Source organism: Tachypleus tridentatus, chromosome 2 (assembly GCF_004210375.1).
Source record: "Tachypleus tridentatus isolate NWPU-2018 chromosome 2, ASM421037v1, whole genome shotgun sequence".
NCBI classification, from domain to species: domain Eukaryota; kingdom Metazoa; phylum Arthropoda; class Merostomata; order Xiphosura; family Limulidae; genus Tachypleus; species Tachypleus tridentatus.
The window spans coordinates 58,033,027-58,052,268 of record NC_134826.1 but is presented as its reverse complement, the minus strand read 5'-3'; the positions used below and the strand labels follow the sequence as shown (position 1 = coordinate 58,052,268).

Below are 19,242 nucleotides of genomic sequence, written 5' to 3'. Positions count from 1 at the left end.
TTAGATGACACTATTGTAACTATTCTGATCAAAGAGTATCTTAGAAGGGGACAATCTCTCTTTACTTCATTTAAAAATATAATAGCTGCTATCCAGTTGTCTGCTCCTTTTTCTTTTTTGTTAAATGATTATCACAGTGACCAATCACAGAATTAACTGGAAACATCAACTTCAATTAACTGATTGAAACATGTTAACAATGACAACAGAAAATATGTAGTAAATCAAAGAGACATATGACAAGGCAAAATAAGGTTATTAGAATTTAAAATTCTCATGTGTTTACAGTAGTTTAAAAAAAAAGAAGTGGTGATGGAAGTGAAGCCAAAATGTAAACAGTGATACTAGAGTAGGAAACACTTGTGTTATACTAGAAACATGCAAAGGAATAGTAATACATGTTTACAAGTTATGAAAAACATAACATTGACTTCAATTAACTGATCAGTTTGCCCAGCTGTACAGTTATTCATAGTTATTAATTCATAGCACACAAAAGTCATTCTACAAGATGATCAAGGACATTAGACTTTGCCTGCTCTATAATTTAGTTTTATTTTTTTAATTTGTGTTGAAATATATATCTACATAACAAATATTCAAAATGCTTAAAATTATATTGGTAAGTATACCATTGTGTGAAATATGTAGTGTGCTAGCAACAGTTAAGTTTGAAAAAAAACTGATGGATTATGCAGCTTTGAAAGACAAGTGTAAGGAAAAGTGATGAAAATATTACTCAGAAGAAACTGAGGTAGTTGAATTATCATGACAGACAAAATTAGTTGTATGATAAGTAGTAGTATTTTTAACTTAAAAGAAAGCAAATACACACACAACTGACAAATTTAGCTTATTATAATTTTAGTCAGCAAGTTATGTATATAAGTCATAAGATGGGGAACAATCCAGTTGATATACCAATTAGATTACTTCTTATCACTTACACCAGGAGATAGAAACATGTTAACAATGACAACAGAAAATATGTAGCAAAGCAGAGAGAGATATGACAAGGCAAAATAAGGCTATTAGAATTTAAAATTCTCATGTGTTTAGAGTAGTTTAAAACAATAAGTGGTAATGGAAGTGAAACCTAATGTAAACAGTGATACTAGAGTAGGAAACACTTGTGTTATGCTACAAACCTATAAAGGAATAGTAATACATGTTTACAAGTTATGAAAAATATGTACTCTACGTAACCAAATGATGCAACTGTTGCTATTTACACAGAGGTGCCTGCATTGTTTCATGAAACTTGATAGGAGTTTTAGTTTTTAAGGTGTTTACCACTGGAAGATCAATTTATCATAATAAAGCTGGTATACAAAGACATTGTAACCACATGGCGGGAAGTGCATATTTTCACCTCACTCTGTTTGGAATGCACGCTAAGATACAAGGAAAGGCACATTCACAACACAACCAACTACTACAGGGATTTACATAAAGAATATAGTTTATGAGTAATTAAGACAAGTGAGTGTAAACCCTAAAAGAAACTGATAAAGCAAAAATGTTAAGAGCTAATTGGCATACAATGGAGAGATGTAGATACTGTGGGAGAGCCAAAATTAGATATAATAGAATAACAAGAATACTCAAGCAAATAAATACTATCAGGATGGCAGGAGACAATGTAGTTATAGATAAATTAACTTTATCAGTGGGTAAGAATTATCATTTTCTGGGTATAATAAATGTTTTTTAAGTTGTATGACCCATGTGCCAAGAAGAGATCTGTATTTTGTATAATACTGAACTTCAAAGGAAGTTTTTTTGTTTTTTTTAAATAATATAAGCAATTAATTAATTGAGTATATTAAGGTCATCAGGTTTTATTTGTTCCTAGTATTGCAGTTTTATGACAAAAGTATATCATGGTGCAGTACTGGAGTATATATAATAAAGTTGGCTGTATTGGACTAACTTTTATTAACAATTATTTACTTCTGAATTTGTGATTTGAAGACATGGTTTTATGAGAAAGGAAGTTGCAACTTGTGGAAAATTTCCTTGAATCCATGCAGGATTTTGTTTAAAGGATGAAAAAGTCAACCTTATATACATAGCCTTTGTCTATTGGATCTAGACTATTCTGGAGAATTAATGATTAGTATCATTCACTAGAATAAGACATCAAAAAATTAATTATTGTAATTTACTTGGCTTCTTAACTGAGGTATAAATAAGTGGAAAAATCATTTCTGTTTAAAAAAGATATTTTAGTAAACACACTTCAAATTTGAAAATAAATTTCTACTGTTCTCCATATAAAATTAATAAATAGCTAGCAAAATATTCCTTCCTATTGCTTTTAAACACAGAATTGAGATAGAGAAGTATAAAGAAATTAGTGCTTTAAAACAACAAAGATGGGAAAGGCTTCTCTGATAGGTTTGTTAATCAGCCAATCAAGAAGGTGGGAAGTTCTTATGTTATATTCAAACTTTTCAATATGTGAAATGAGTTTTAAACACTATGAACATTGTATAGTAGAAGTAATAAAATGTAAATTGAACAACTTGTAATGTGAGCATGTCATATGAAATACAAGAGTACCGAGTACTTTTTTCTTTAAAATTTTTTGTTTTAAATTAAGAAATATATATTAAAATCCAGTTTATTAACTATGTTTAAGTAATAAAGTAGGTTAATTAGATTTTGAATGTAACTCTGTAAAAAGTTATGGTGTGTATTTTGTCCCCATCTACGCTCAAATGGTTAACAATAAAGATTTTTAGTTAAAATATCAGTAATGTTTTGAAATAATCTATGAGATAACCTTAAACAATTTTAACTTAGTAATTTACAAAAATGATTAAAATAATTGCAATAAGTATGTGTTAAGAGTTAAGAAATTAGTAAACAATGAAAGAGAAATAATTAGCCCATACCAACTAAATAATATAATGACGTAAGGAAATGTACAATTATTAGCAAATAACAAATAAAGGCAAAGTGTAAAGTTATCAAGGTTCCATGCAACTTAAACATGGTAAAAATATTTATCATAAGTAAACTTTGTCAAAACTATACCAGAAAGTTGTACAAAACCTTTCACAAAATAAAATAAATGAGTTTGTTTTAGGTAAGTTGGATAGCATTCCACTTCACTTCATTAACTGGAACTGCAGAATATCATGTGACCCTTTCAAACAACAAAACATTAACATCAGGTTAGCTATGACACATACCAATGAAGTTGTACTACTGAAAGAAAGAGGTTGCAGATTGGTTGGTTTAGTGTTTATTGGTGTAGAACTGGGCTATCTGCACCAAACAACTGGTAAAAATGTAAAAAAGTAAAATCAAAAATAGTAAAAAAGGAATCATGCTAAAACAAAACATAGTCCAATTTTCAAATTAAAATCTTAAATATAGATAAAAAGACCAGCTGTTATTAAAAATATAACTGAGGTGGACAGTATCACCATCGCCAATGGCACTGTCCAATGTCAGGGTGAAAAATATATTGTAACAATGACACAACAGTAAAATGTGAGCTATTGTGTCACACAGACCACACACTGGTACATCAGTACCAGATAAAAGAAACTGATGAGTTCAAAAACTGTGATCAATGCATAACCTACTTAAAACAACTTCCTCCTTTCACTCATTGCAGAAATAAGATGTCCAAAATTAAATAGAAGGTTTTATTATCTGGAAGAGCTTGTTATCACATTGTTAACTCTAAGTTGACTCTTAACTGGTGCAGAACTGAACCTTGAATACACGACTGTAGTACATGTATGGAACAGGTATAGCTGTGATAACACCAGAGCAGAGAAACGTAGCTGCAATGTCAGTGAGCTCATTCCCATGAATACTGACATTGCCTGGAAGAGAAATGGCATACAGTTCAGCAGTGAACACAAAAGTTGTAGAAGGGATTCTGCACACAACTACTGAACCACAACAAACCATGGCAGACCCCACACAGTCACCTGATTTTGAACCATCTGTACAAATAGGAATGGAAGGATGGTTTGAAAGATGTTCAGCAAATAACAAGTATTTCCAATAGGGAGTGTCTGCTATTCTCAGATGATTTAAAGATAGGTCACATTTGGGGACTGTAATAACCATGGTGGAATGAACTGACCAGTGAATAAAGAAATGTTACCCAAGGACAGACCCAATTCATCCAACTGAATTTGGATATGAAGGCCAAAAGGAGCAATGGCAGATCATCTGTCCTGAAAAGGTATGGCCCACCAAGGAAGGAAAACACAACCTCAAATGGGATGCTTTGGTAAAGAATGAAGTTTTGAGGCATATTGTAAAGACAGTTGCAAACAGTGAAGGTGCAAAGAGGGGAAGTGCAGAAAACCCCAGTGCAGAGATGAAGTTCTTGATGATGAATGGGGTCCAGCATCTGTAAGGCTGAGGTCCTGGCAGAGCCACAGACCAGTGATCTATGGTCTAGTTTCAATCGAATGAGAGCACAATATATCATTGTTGTTTGAAAAATGCTTCTCTGATTGATGTTTCAAGTTGACTCAATTGGTCCATGGTGGAGTGCCGTCATCGTAACTCACACTAGGTGGGCAAGAAGTGGTTTGTTTGATTTGAGAAACCAATCAAGACGAGCATTAATCATCCTCTCTACAATCTTAGAGAAAGCTCGACAAAGCAATTGGACAGCAGTTAAAGGAAAAAACATCCTCCTGCCAGATCGAGTTAAAAGTAACCAAAAGAATAGCAAGAGAGAAGACAGATGATGTAGCATCTCGTAATGAATATCATCGGGTCCAACTGATGTACTGCCAGACCAATGAAGAACAAGCTTGAGTTCCACCAGTGTGAAGGGGCGATTATAGTCATACAGATGATCAGCCCAAAAGGAAACAGGCGATCGCTCTGCCCATGTCTTGATGGCTAAGAAGGTGATGGATGAAACAAAAATGCTAGATGCACAAGAAACACTTTTGCAGAGAATACTGGCAATGCTCTGGTCATCAGCAACTTCCTAGCCATCAAAGAGCAAGACTGAAAGGGGGCAGAAGTACACTGTCCACTGACATTTTGAATCTTGTCCCACATGACCTTTGAACTGGTAGAAGAGATGCTAGAGGTGTATTTCATCCAAGATTCATCTGCCTAACTTGCCAAGCATGTGCACAGGCCTGCTGAAATGCAATGCAGTTTAAAAGTGTGGGATACATATTAAAGGTTATCACAAGCCTGTTTTTGAGCTTTACTTGCCATGTGGCAGGCAGAATTCCACTGAGGAGGAGGATATTGTGGGAAATGTGTTGTGGTTTTAGGAATACACTGAGCAGCTGCCTGGAGAATACAGTTAGTCACTGCTGCCAAGCAGTTGTCTACCAATGGTTTACAGACAATGGAAAAATCAAGTTCTGACAGGGTAGTGAAAGAGAGCCAGATGGCCTGGTCCAACTGCCATTGAGGCACTCGGGTCGGGTGGCATTGACCATGGCCAGTCTCTCTGAGAGGAAAATTATCACTTCCCCATGGGTTACTGTCAACCCTCCAAGAAAAGTAAGAGAAACGTGAAGGTGAGCAGATGAAAGATCAATACCAGTAAAAGACTGACTAGGTTCATGAAAATAAGTATAAGAACCAGCATTGAAAAGAGACAGGTTGTGATCTCAGAACATATGCTTTATGGAACAATCCCCCCCCATCAATATCAGCACCATCCCAGAGGGGATTATGCCCATTAAAATCCCCAGGATTAAAAAGGGATGTGATAACTGCTTAATGAGGGTATCAAGGTCTAACTGATCACATGTCTCTTCAGGAACCAGATAGAGAGAGCATGTTGTGATGATGCAACCAGAGGAAGCACAGATAGCTACAGCCTCCAAGGGTGTATCAAGTGGCAAAGACAGAGTGGGCATATGCTGATCAATCGGCAGTGCTACCCCACATGCACTTGTCCATTACACAACCTCTCATACCTGTACAAAGAAAGATGCCAAAGGGTGACTGTAATTGGCAGGTCTCAGATACCTTTCCTGTCATGTGAGACACACAGGATGGAAAAAAAAAAAATCGATCAAATCCTTAATGTCATCTATATTTGAATGAAAACCCTGACAGATCAGAATGGCTATTTTTATGTATATGGAGGAGAACATGGCAAGGAGACCTTCTGTTTTCTCAACCTTCTGCCCTGGGTTGAGTAGGCAGGTCTCTGTCTGCAGACAAAGTTTCCAGTGACTGAGGGCATGAACAAGTGGTTGTTTTACTTCTTGGAGATGAGAAAAGGATGGACTCCTGAACCCAAAGCCAAAGGAACAGGAACCAGGCAGTCAAGAGGGGGAAAAACACTCTTCAGATATTTTGCAAATGACTCTGCTAGAGACATGGAGAGATCTATCTGTACTCCCACTGGAGTAGAGAAATGAAGTGCAGCAGCATATGTTTTAAATGGAGTGGGGGACTCTAGGTAGGAGATACAGCTTGTCTTCAAGCAGTGTACCTCTTTCTCCTCCACCAACTTGGGGCAAGAAATAGAGTAAGAGGAGTGTGAACAACTACAGTTAACACAGTGTGATTCCAGTTGATACTTGTAGGTGTCTTAGTCTTAGCCACCACAATGAGCACATGTTAAAGAGCTATGACATGATGTTTTTGAGTGACTGAAACATCTGAGAGGGTTGAGAATGTATGATCATACCTTACAGTTCAGATAACCTGCTTTGACAGTGGCAGGAGAATGTGGTGATGCAATCATCAATGTCAAAATATTAGTAGGCACCATAATTCCATCTTTGCAAGTGAAGGCTCAGCGCACTGCAGAAATGCCTTGACTGAAGAAACCAGCTAGGATTTCTGATTCACGAATGTTCTTTAAATTTCTTTCAACTATAACTCCTCTTGAAGAATTTAGAGTTGCATGGGAAGTAACCATGATAGATATATTCCCAATGGTCTTTAATTTCAAGAGGAGTTTGGTATGTTGTGCTGTAGATGTTTCTACCAAAATGTTTCCACAGCGTAACTTCTTTACAGATTTGGGAAAGCCAGCAAGTCCCTTTAATCCTTTTTCTACAAAAATCAGGAACATCTGCCCTAAGGATTTCTGAGATAAGAAATGGATAATTAGAAATCAAGGTATAGAATCTGACTGTGATGTTAAATGTACAACAGAGTCATCTATTTGTGGTTATTTTCTGATAATCTGTTTTTGTTTTCATTTTTTTTTCATTTGATTTATTTTTTCATAAATGGGGGTATCCATAATAAAGATGCTACAATTCAGTGCCCAATGACCTCACCCACCATGGAGCCCTATGAGAGGGCATACTACAATGCCAAATAAGGACACTGCAGCAAAGCCAGGGTTTCGTGAACTCTATACCCAAATACACACAACATCAGACACAATACCTATTGAGAATGTTCAACACTGGTACTCAGTTGACCGTAGCCCAAGTGGAACAGTCAACTGACCATGGGGGAGGCCACCCATCTACAAGAATTCAAAGCCAAATTGGTGTGTTGGAGTTGGACCTCTCAACCACCAGAATCCTCTCCTCCTCCCTTCATGGATCACCACACACAGCAAACACGTGGGTTGATGTTTAAATCCCAGAAGAGGTGAACTGAAAGTACAGAACCTCCTCTGGGAGGTCCCCCCTCACCATGTACAGGAATCCACCTCAAAGGGAAACAGGATCTAAGGGTCTCAAATATACTATGTGGCTGGAGATTGATACAGAGTATTATTACATACAACAAAGTACCATTTATCAATGTTAAGAAACATTACCACTAGCAAATCAGTTCTATTCCATTCATGATCATTTACTGCATAGTAATTAAAATGTATAAAATCTTGATTAAAAATATAGTAAAATCAAATTTAACCTTTGTGAGAAAAAGCCCAGCAAATGAATTAAGATACAAACTTGTCATCTCATAAAATACTGACAATATGTACGAGTGAAAAGTCCTGACCAATTATTTATAAAATCAATTTTTAAGTAACAAATATTCATTCATTTTTACTCAAAAAATGTAGGCAAAATTATATAAGAGTTGACTGATCTTTTGTGTGTTTGTAATTCCTGTTTGTTATCATAACACAATACTAAACTGAAAATAATTTCAGAATCTATTATTTAATATAGTTGTAAGATGCTTTCACTTAGTTTCATGCATAAAAATAACACTGGATGAAAGAAATATTTCTATTCTATGTAATTCCCGAACAATAAGGCAATAAGTGCACACCATTAATTAAAGCATATGGTTTAAGATTCAATGCCAGATTTTATATTAATCCTTTGTGATCATCTGGCACTTCACTTAAAAAAATCTTTGCATTTCATAATGTTTGGATACCTTCATCTTCAAAAGATACTTGGTAATTGATTGCTGCCCACCAATCATCCACTTAAAAGTACTCTCACAATTTCAAATTGATGCAAACATAAAATCAGACAGGACTAATCTCAAATTGAGCTTAATAGTACCAGCAATCTCACTTTTTTTCACCAGATTTGAACAAACGAGGTGGATGGACAACTGGACAATAAAAATGGTGTAAATATGCCATTATGTCAGAGTAGCCATGTTTCTTGAGTACAAAAAACTTTAAACTTTCAAACTTTAGCCTAAAATCTCCAATATATTATATGGTTTCATGCTAGAACACAGCTCAGTTTTATCTAATAAACAAACAAAGATGAATATATCATTTTGTACCTTACCTGGTCTCTACTGTAAACTGGAGCTTTGTCAGCATGAAAAGCAAAATAATTCATTTTTGATGTAATAAGGAATGAATCAAAATAAAAACTTTATCAATGGTACATTTCAAATACAATATTGCTGTAGCTATTGTACCAAAATTTTGAAATGTGTGTGATTTTGCTTATGATGTATACATGTAATAAGAAAATGTATCAGGGTCAAAAGAAAATTTTCCAATATTCAGAAAACATACGTTAAATAAGTTTCCCATAATAATGTTCATACAGATATTCTTGTAGAAGAACCAAATGTTGTTCTTTAAAAACTATTCAAGTTAGCTGTTATTTCACAATATTTAAAGATATGCCAATATATTTCCACTAAGACCCATGGTAAATACATCCGGTTACGTCACCTTCGGGATAGGACCACCACTGCGACGTCTACTGCCTCAACCATACCAGGGCTGTGTAGGATTTCCGATCAGACCATACGCAACCGTCGACGAGATTCTTAGGCCCCATGTGCAACCCATCATTGGTGAACGTCAATGACGCTTTTCAACATGACAACGCCCGTCGTCACACAGCCCGACTCACTACTGTCTTCTTGAGACACCACAACATCAACGTTCTTCCCTGGCCCTCCAGATCACCAGATTTAAACCCCTTCGAACATCTTTGGGACGAGTTGGACCGATGTCTGCGACAGCGACAACCTCAACCACAGACTCTACTTCAGCTTGCAGCAGCTTTGCAGGCTGAGTGGACAGCCATTCCACAGGATGTGATTCGTCATCTCATTGCTTCCATGGGCAGGAGATGCCAAGCAGTTATTGATGCTCATGGGGGGCATACTCGTTATTGACGCTGAGTGACGTTAAACGTCAACTAGTGAGCGTGGACTTTGCCTTTGCAGACTTTGGATGTTCAGCAGTGAATGTGCAAAGTTTCACACATGTCATACAAAACTACCCGGAATAAACTTGTTAACAATATGTCTCAAATTTTGCCTTTTGCGTTTCTTTCTTTGAAGAGTATATATTTGATTCAAATTCACCTTGTACAGCACTGGAAAAACTTAAATCAGGTAAAAAGGAATTGTCAATGTTATATTTTTGGAAAAATAAATTAGGTAAGAATTATATATACATACTGTAAGATTCATTTTAAATTGTTCAATTTATCTGAAATGCTGCCATGACCATTATCTACAGAAAGTGACAAAGTATGACTTGTGATACAGCAAGTCTAAGAATAAACAGGTTAGTATATTTAAGTTTGTTCCACTTAAATAAGTTCATTTGTATCTAACAAACTTAAATTCATCAATGCAAACAATATAAGTATGAAAAAATCACAACATACACCCCTTATCTACATACAAAAAATTCACTTTACTGAGTTTCAATACCACTAAATCTATTTCAGTAACACGTACCTTTTAACAAAAGCTACTTCACTGCACTTCTTTAGACTTACTTACATTTACCAAAATTTAAAACCTTTCTACATGTGTAATTTATTGCATCTACATATAAAGAAAGGTTTTGTAGATAATTTCACCATGAAACTGATAGCAAATATAGTATCTGATAATTCTACTTAGCAAAACAAACTCAATTTAGTAATCTAAAATTATTAAACATTATATAACACAAACACAGTGAATATCATGACTTTATGGTCTAAATATTTGTCAAAAGTTTCATGTATGTATGATATATAAATGAAAGCTGTGAAACACTTTTTTAGATTTCTGTTGAATAAGAAATTATTGGCTTCAGAAACCCATTGAAAACTTAATAGTTTCCAGAATGGTGTTTCAAAATTAGTAAACCATGTACTGAGACAAATGCAAACAAGAATTTAAAAAATTACCTACCTAATATTTTTAATAAAGATAACAACTAGTGTATTTCCATTTTCGTAAAAATAAATGAAATTATGTTAACCGAACTTTAAATAACTCGTAGTTTCTATATCATTACAATCTTTTCACTAAAATGCCCATAGGTAAATTGCCCGTGTTTTTGAGAATATAAAAGTTTAGTATAGAAATAACAGCATTACTTACATGTTACACAAAAAATTAATAAAACTTTAGAAACTGATTTATCTAGAGGAAAACAAAGCTTTATAATTAATATTAAAAACATTTTTAATAGGAACATTTTGAAAAATCCTTAATTTCCATTCACCAGCATTAATATCTTAAAAAGTTCGCTCATAATGTTTGAACTACAAAAAAAAAAAAAAAAACCAGCACAGTGCAAGTTGTTTTTACTCAATCATAAGTTTAGATAGAACAGATTTAAATGTTAACAACAGAATTTAAGATAAAATATGTGGCATACATATGTTTAATAAATAACACTGTTAAGAGAAACTATTATAGAAAAATGCTTCAATATATGTATAAAAACTGTATCATTGAAATAATAAATATTGAATAAACTGATTACATTAATGACAACTAGGATTTATTATCTGGTGTTGGATGATTACTGAAAATGAAGAGGCTTTCTCTAGTAAAGAGTTTGTAATCTGTGGTTGAAGAAGTCACAATTTTTAAAGTTTTCTAAAAGTATTGGGAAGCTGTTATTCTCACTGCACACTTAGATACAAGACTTAGGTGGATTACTTAACTTACATCTGCTTGTGGCAGAAATTCCTATGTGCTTGTGTGCATGCAGTTTTAAGTGATTTTACAAATAACAGGGAATTTCAGTAAGAAGTGCAACTTCCCTGATGAAGACAAAGCCTCCCCCCCCCAAGTCAATAGCTTTATGGGTTTGTTTTTTTTCCATGTGATTTATTAACATTTTTCATTCCATATATTTTTAATATTTATGATAATTATATATTGTAATACTTGCACACATTTGATAATATAAAATTTGAAACTGTCAAGATAGCTACAAGTAAAACAACTGTTTTTACTAGATTAGTACTGAGAAGAAAGCAATATTTATAACAGATTTCATAAGTTATGATGGCTTTCCTATTACATTTTTATTAATATTAAGTTTGTTATTTACAAACATCCATAATTGGTTTAATAATAATAATAATAATAAATTTATTAAGCAATAAATTAGACACAAAAAATCAAATATCAATATAAAACCATCAACAAAGAGTTAACTCGTCCTGTGATGGTTAAACACATAATAAAGTAAAATCAAAACTTACAAAATCAATATAAAGTTCCCAGAATATTATCATCAGTATTTAAGATCCATTGCTTTAAGTATTTCTTTTGATTAACACGATTAATAGAAGATCTTATACTATAAGGAATAAAATTATGAATACGAGGTGCCAAATAAAGATATTGATGAAGTGTAACTGTTTTATGTGGTGTGGGTACATTAATTGGAAAAAAAGATTGAAGTCATGTAAAATATGAAGTGACTTTAAAAGGCCTATTAAAAGAAACATGCAATGTAGATAAAGCTAAAAAATATAAATAAAGTTTATCATATGAAAGAGGGGAGTTAAATTTACTGAAATCGGTATCAAGCCTATGAGTAAAAATAAGAGAGAAAACACTTTTTTGCAACTTGTGAATAGGAATTTAAAAAAGTCTTATATGTGCCACCCCAAATTGAAATACAATATTGTAAGAAAGATTGAAAGAGAGCATAATATACACTTAACAAAATATGATAAGGAGCACAATGACTAAGTTCAAAAATTAGCATAGAACTATATTTTAATTTATTAACTAAAGAATTAATATGAAATTGCCAATTTAATTTTCGATCTAAAATAATTCCTAAATATTTAACAGAGGAAACTTGAGTCAATTTGGGACACTTACAATTAGGGTAAGTATAACAATCACTAGAATGATAAAAATAGAAGGAAAAGCTGGAATGACACCATAAAGGTTAAACTGAAGAAGAAAAGATTTAGATATATTTAAGGATAAGTCATTACAGAAAAGCCAATTTTAATTTTATTAAGATCACAAGAAATAATGGCTTCATTAATTAGATTTGGCTTACTATAAACAACAGCAATATCATCGGCATAGGCTTGGATATCTCCAAAAACTGTTGGTAAAGAATATCATTTATATAAATGAGAAATAATAAAGGGCCCAGAACAGAACCTTGTGGTACTCCAACATTAATTGTAAGCCAATCACTATAATTATTATGGATACAAACCGATTGCTTTCTATTGTGAAAGTAAGAAAAAAACCAATCAAAAACAATGCCTCTAAAACCATAATAAGATAATTTATTTAACAATATTTTATGATTAACAGAATCAAAAGCTTTGGCTAAGTCAAGAAAAACAGCAATTGGATGAAGATCAGAATCCAAAGCTTCTGTAATACTTCCCACAAGTTTAGCAACAGCAACCTCCGTTCCAAGCCCAGGCCGAAAGCCAAATTGAGAAGGAGACAAAACTGAATGTCTATCAAGAAATGATAAAATTCTAATCTTCATAGATTTTTCAAATAGTTTAGAGAAATGTATTAATAAGGAAATAGGTCTATAATTCGTAAAATCAGAAATATTACCAGATTTATAAATAGGAATGACCAATGATAACTTTAAAGCATTAGGAAACTTCCCTTGAGTAAAAGATAAATTAATTAAAAAGTCAAAATTGGTGCAAAAGATTAGCATTAGCTTTCAAAATCTTAACGAAACACCATCTACACCATTAGAAGCTGAATTTGATAAGGAGAAAATATTATTCATAGTTTCAGATACAGTAACAGGATATAGGTAACAAGAAGAAGAAGGAGCAGGAGGCATGCCCTGAGAACAAAATTTAGGATTGGAGCAAGTAGATTTAGCAACATTAACAAAAAAATAATTCAAATCAGATAAATCAGTAGTACCAAAATTACAAAATTTCTTTTTTTTTTTTAACATCAATAATAGAGTTAACAATATTCCAATTCTGTTTAATAGTTTTAGCATTCTTAAACAGGTTATGATAATAAGTCCATTTAGTCTTACGGGTCAAGCTAACAACATAATTCCTTAAACACTTAAATCTAATCTTTAGATAAATATCATCAGGAAATTTATGTACTTTCTTTTTTAACTTATCTCTTTTAATCATTAACAAAACCAATTCACTGGTAATCCATGGCTTAATTTTTCTAAACTTTCGTGACACAGAAACAGTAGTAGTACAACTTTGAATACAATCAGTTAACATTTCAGCAAAATTATCATAAGCAACATTAACATCAGAACAATTCATAACACAGGACCAATCTGAAAAATTCAAACAAGAATTCAATTCATTAAACTTAATCTTTTAAACACTTGTTTTTTTATACTCACCATTAATTTTAACATTCAACTTCCATGACATGTGGCCTGCCATACTGTACAAAACTACAGATGACAGTAAGAAGAAGAAAGCTTGAAATCCACAAAATAAGAACGTTTCTCCAAGGTTCCTATAATAACAATAAAAACAAACAATTTTGCAACAGGAAAAGTCAACATTTTCTGACATTGAACACGCATCTCATATAGCTACTTACTTCCACTCACACAAAGGTACATCAGTTTTCTTTCTGCCCCCTAAGCATTGCTAAAAACGTTTAACATGCTGTGTACCAGTCTATATACCTTGCAAATTTCTCACCACTTCTGAACATGTATATAGCATGTGATTACCTGTCACATGAGTTGTGGTGAGCGCAACTAGCTCCCTCTGATGTGTTCTTTCAGTCTTAACTTTAGAGAACTGGCAAGATATAAAATAAAAACACTGACAGTTGGGAGAAATGGTGGAAAATGTGCAAGAAGAGGTGAAGTACCTATAAGAAATACATTATCAGTTTAAGAAAATGTTAACTTACAATCAGTATTACCTTCTCTCACACAAAGTTAGAACCCATAATAAAAAGGTGTAGTGGTCATGACATATGCCTAACGTTAAAACCAAATGGAACACAACTGTATAAAAATAACTGGTGTGCTCAGTGATGAAACAGAATTACATATGTGGAGCATTGCATGACATCTGGAACAGCTATGCTCTTCATTCCATAAGAAGAAAGTTAACTTGATACAGGGAGTAAAAGAAAAAAGGATCAGTACAAGCTTAATTCTTTTTGAAAAAAGCAATATGCAGTAAAAATGGTGTAAGTTCAAATCAATCTTCACCTGCACAAACAAGACCAGAAAACAGCCATCATAAATGAAGAGCAGCTCTATGAAATGAATACATGAAGAGAACTTGATACCAACATGAGAAGAAACAGCAAGACAAGGAACAAGTTCACTGAAATATAACAATGGAGAAAAATAACTAGCCTTCACCTTGGCGAGGTATCTACCTAACCTCAACCAAACAGACAAGGATCCACAACATGTTCTGAACAATAGGAGGCTAAGGATCATTCAGATAAAAATACTTAAACACAAACACTGTGGCTAAGGCAAGTGGAATATGTAATAGATATACATCAACTCCAAATATAGATATACAAAGCATCAGATATTAAGCAACCAGAATTATAAACAGGAGGATAAATGAACCTTAAAAACAACAGAATTATGACCTAGAATAACCCAAACTCAGGGCAGCCACATCTGTAAAGCAATGTCCAAAGAGAAAACTCATGCCATAGTATCAAAAAAAGAAGAGTACTGTAATAAACACAAAACAAATTATGAAATTGTAAAATCACCCCAACCACAAAGTGAAGGAAGGATAATGAACCAATAATAATGGATAAAGAAAAAAGGAAAGTTCTAAAGTTGGGAAGAAAAAAAATACTAGGGTTTGACCCTACATCGAAAGAAAAAAAAATCTAAAAGGTGGGAGTTGAATTATGGCAGAAGGAGTGAGAAAATAATAAATATAATAGGCCAATATACTTGGAGTACAGAGAATACTACTCCCCACAACAATGAATATGAACTCTAATATCCAGCTAAAGAGGAAAAAATCAAAGAATGACCTACAAAGATTAATTCCCTTTGAGAGCACGGGTAAAATCTAAAGAAACAGGAAAAGGACAAAAAAGCAGTTTTTGAAAACATCACATGATGGAAAAAACACTCAGGAAATGTGAAATAAACTGCCTTTATTCACATCCACATGTTCAGAAACATTCAGATACTGGTATGGCAAGCTAATTATCCAGTCATACAGAATGTTGCCAGAAATAGTACAGTTCTCTGCAGATCAGAGCCAACATGCCACAGCTAACAACAGCATTATTGACCCTATAAACATGGTCAAGAAATCCACTATAGTAGCAACAGCAGTGGTAGTTTTGACCACCCAAAACTGAGTGTAAAACTCAAAAAGCCAAAAACATAATTAAAAATTAGAAAAGGGAGTGTAAATAATGAACTTTAAAACATGGCTCTCCACGAAAAGAAAAAAACTGCATTAATTAAATTAGAAAATATTTAAAGTAAAAACACACGGATATAACTGAATCACATGCAAAAACAAACAAGTTTGCAAAGCAAAACTGCAAATTAAGAAGTAATTAACGTGTGTATTATTTGAGAAAGCACTATTTATGACAGGAGTAGTGTTGCACTCCTATTGATGTAAGGCTGCTACATGGTTTTATGTAGGTATGCAGAATGGAGTAAGTTACAAGGCTAGTGGTGAGCAAAAAAATTTGCATTGACAGAGGACATTACTAATTAAGAAAACTTTGTGAGAATAGGTAAGATATTGTATTGGAATTTAAGCAATAATTATATTATTTTAATCTTAAGAGTACTGACATAATTATAGTTAATTCTTTTGAAGAAATGGAAGTTTGTATGGGATAATTTACAGATTCAGTTCTTAAATGTATTAGAAATTTTTATTTTGTAAATAATTTGTTAACCAACATACTGATATTTTCAACTTCCAAATCCCATTAGACGTTTTCTATCCATATGATACTCATATTTTCAACACTCATAAATACAATTCAAAATTAATGTATGAATAAATTTTGAACTTTTTTTTCAGAAAAATTGATTTATTCTGTTGACATAATATAAACAAAAAGTTTTTAAATAAACAAGACTATCTGTATCATTGACATAAAGTACTCTATCAGAGCAACAATTCCTAACATCTTACAGTTGCTGTCATTATTTAACTCATTTTAAAATGTAATTTCTTTTGACTGTGAAAAATAAACAAAAAGAGCTTTATATGGGTTTATGTACATAGTTTTTATCACACTATTGCCAGACTAGTTTGATAAGCAGAAAATTCAGATTTAAGCTTTTCTAAAATAATATTAATAAAAAGAGCATATGAAGTGTGTCAAAAATAGATAAAAGTTAACCCTCACACTATGCATAGATTAACAGTTAGTTATATTAAACATTTAATTGAGCTACTTTACTGTCAATTTATACAAATAAACTTGGCATCAAGGCATAGTTAATAAATCAAGTTCTGATACAAGTTTTAGGTTTTTAATGTTATTAAAAATAAAGTTCTCAAAAAAAATTAAAGTAACAAGTACATTTTTTATATAATTTACCTCAGTGTTCCAAGTGATAATTTTTAAAATTTTTTTATGTAATTTGCCTCATTTCAGTTCCATCTGTATCCATTTTTTAATGTGTGATGAAGAGTAAAACATGGAGAAATAATTTTTTTAAAAAAGACCACTCTCACCAAAACTGATATCCCCTATGAAACAATACTTTAAACAGTTTAGGTGCATTTATTCAAGAAATGTTTGAAACATTCAATATCTTGTGTGACCTCCTCGGGCTGTGACACACTCCTGACACCGATTTGGCACACTCTGAATCAGTCTATCAATGTTATCTTGGGGTATGGAAGCCCACTCATCTACCAGGGCTTGTCGGAGTTCCTGTACATTCTGAGGAGGGTGCTGGCGTTCACTAACATGCTTCGGCAACATATCACCACAATGTTCAATCAGATTTAAATCTGGAGATCTTGCAAGCCACTCAAAAGTTTCTTTTCCTTCCTTGTCAAGGAAGTCCATACACAGTCTGGCGACTTGGCTTGTATGTTATCCTGGATGAGAATGGACCCATCGCTGACAGCACTGACAAAGGGCCTCACAATGGGTTCCACAATTTTGTCTCTATATTGTCTTGTGTGCAGAGCACCCCTGTCGATTATGAGTAAGTCCATGTGGCTACCCAAGCATATGCCTATTCAGACCATTACAGGACTTCCTCCATAAGACGAAGGTACACACTGACAAAAGGAGCCACAAAAAATCCATGTTGGTGTTTGTTTCTAAAATTAATAAGGAATGAACAGTTTCATGTAACAGCCTTATACAGGGTACCTTGAGTTGTATTCTCCTTGAATGAGGCGAGTTCTGTTTGAGTTGCTTCAAACTTCACTTGCAAGCTTAAAAAATACACTTGTAGACGAACAAATATGTTTTTCACACATAAATTTAGTTACGACAACAATATACTGAAATATGTATTAGTTCCTTTACTTTTTTTTTCAGCAGTTTATTTATATAAATCCTAAATCTCCTCTATTATGGGAACTGTGAAATTTGTTCTCTAAGCCTTTCCCATTCTCTTATTCACCATCCTTCTGAAGTGTGGCATTAAGTGAAACTCACTCACTATAATATAGGTGTTACTTAAGCAAAGTCTAATTTTTATAGCTTTCAGTCTTATTTGTTTCTAGAGTCAAACTATAACGTCAGACCCACTTGCCATGTCCACTCATCACAAATTGTGGATACTTCTCTTTGTTTTTTTATATCATTTATAACCAAAAAAACAACTTTAATCTATTGAATAATGAATAATTACACAATGTTCATACTACACTGTTAATTTTGTCTTCAGTTTTACAGTTTCTCTCACAGTTTGTGGGTTGAGCAGCTACATGAATTATTGTAAGCCCCTCTTGTCTTAGTTAAATTATAATAGTTATAAAACATTTGTTTGCTTTGTGCATGTTATTATTCAATGTCCTTTGGTGCATTTATTTAAATAAATAAAAAATAGTAAAAATCATTACCATAAAATATGGGCTTAAATTTCATTGACAGCTGACAGCAAAAAAACAAGAGATCAAAGACAAGTATTATACTTCTTAGTTTTGTGTATATTTTTATTTATTGTCACAGAAGTAACTAGAATGTAAAAAACTTAATTTCGTAGTAAGAGCTACATGTTCACAAAGTGATTTACAACTTGTATTAGGGGATTAGTTATCAGACAAGGCAATTAAAAGGACAATAAAACAATAAAATTAAACAGAAACAGCTGTAGATTGTTAGGATAAACAGTTGTGGGTTTCTGTTACAATCTACAACCATTCTATATAAAAAAGGGCAATTTAGATTTAATTCATATTAGGATAACTAAAATAACACAAAATATAGTTATACTGTAATGTTTGGTATTTAATTAAGAGATGTTAGAGGTTATGCAAATGAAATATGAAGATTTTCAAATTAAGAAAGTATTTTCAATATTTACATAAAAATTACTTTGCACTCACAGCAGTCAATATAATGACTTCATATATTCATGACCAAATTTTTTGTTAAAGTACATATTTAAAATATTTGATATTTTTTTACGTACCAAATGCT

The 19,242-nt window shown here is 32.9% G+C and overlaps 1 protein-coding gene across 9 annotated transcripts in view; it reads right to left on the bottom strand.

Moving 5' to 3' along the window:
- LOC143243914 (sodium-dependent serotonin transporter-like) overlaps nt 1-19,242 on the bottom strand; it is a 143,324-nt gene that overhangs the window by 49,782 nt on the left and 74,300 nt on the right. For all 9 annotated transcript variants that reach the window (XR_013024812.1, XM_076487694.1, XM_076487699.1 and 6 more), the window contains one exon: nt 13,994-14,112. Coding sequence is in view for 8 of the 9 variants with exons in the window: in XM_076487694.1 (XP_076343809.1) it covers nt 13,994-14,112 (119 nt within the window). In the remaining variant the exon portion in view is untranslated. The remainder of the gene's footprint in view (nt 1-13,993; nt 14,113-19,242) is intronic.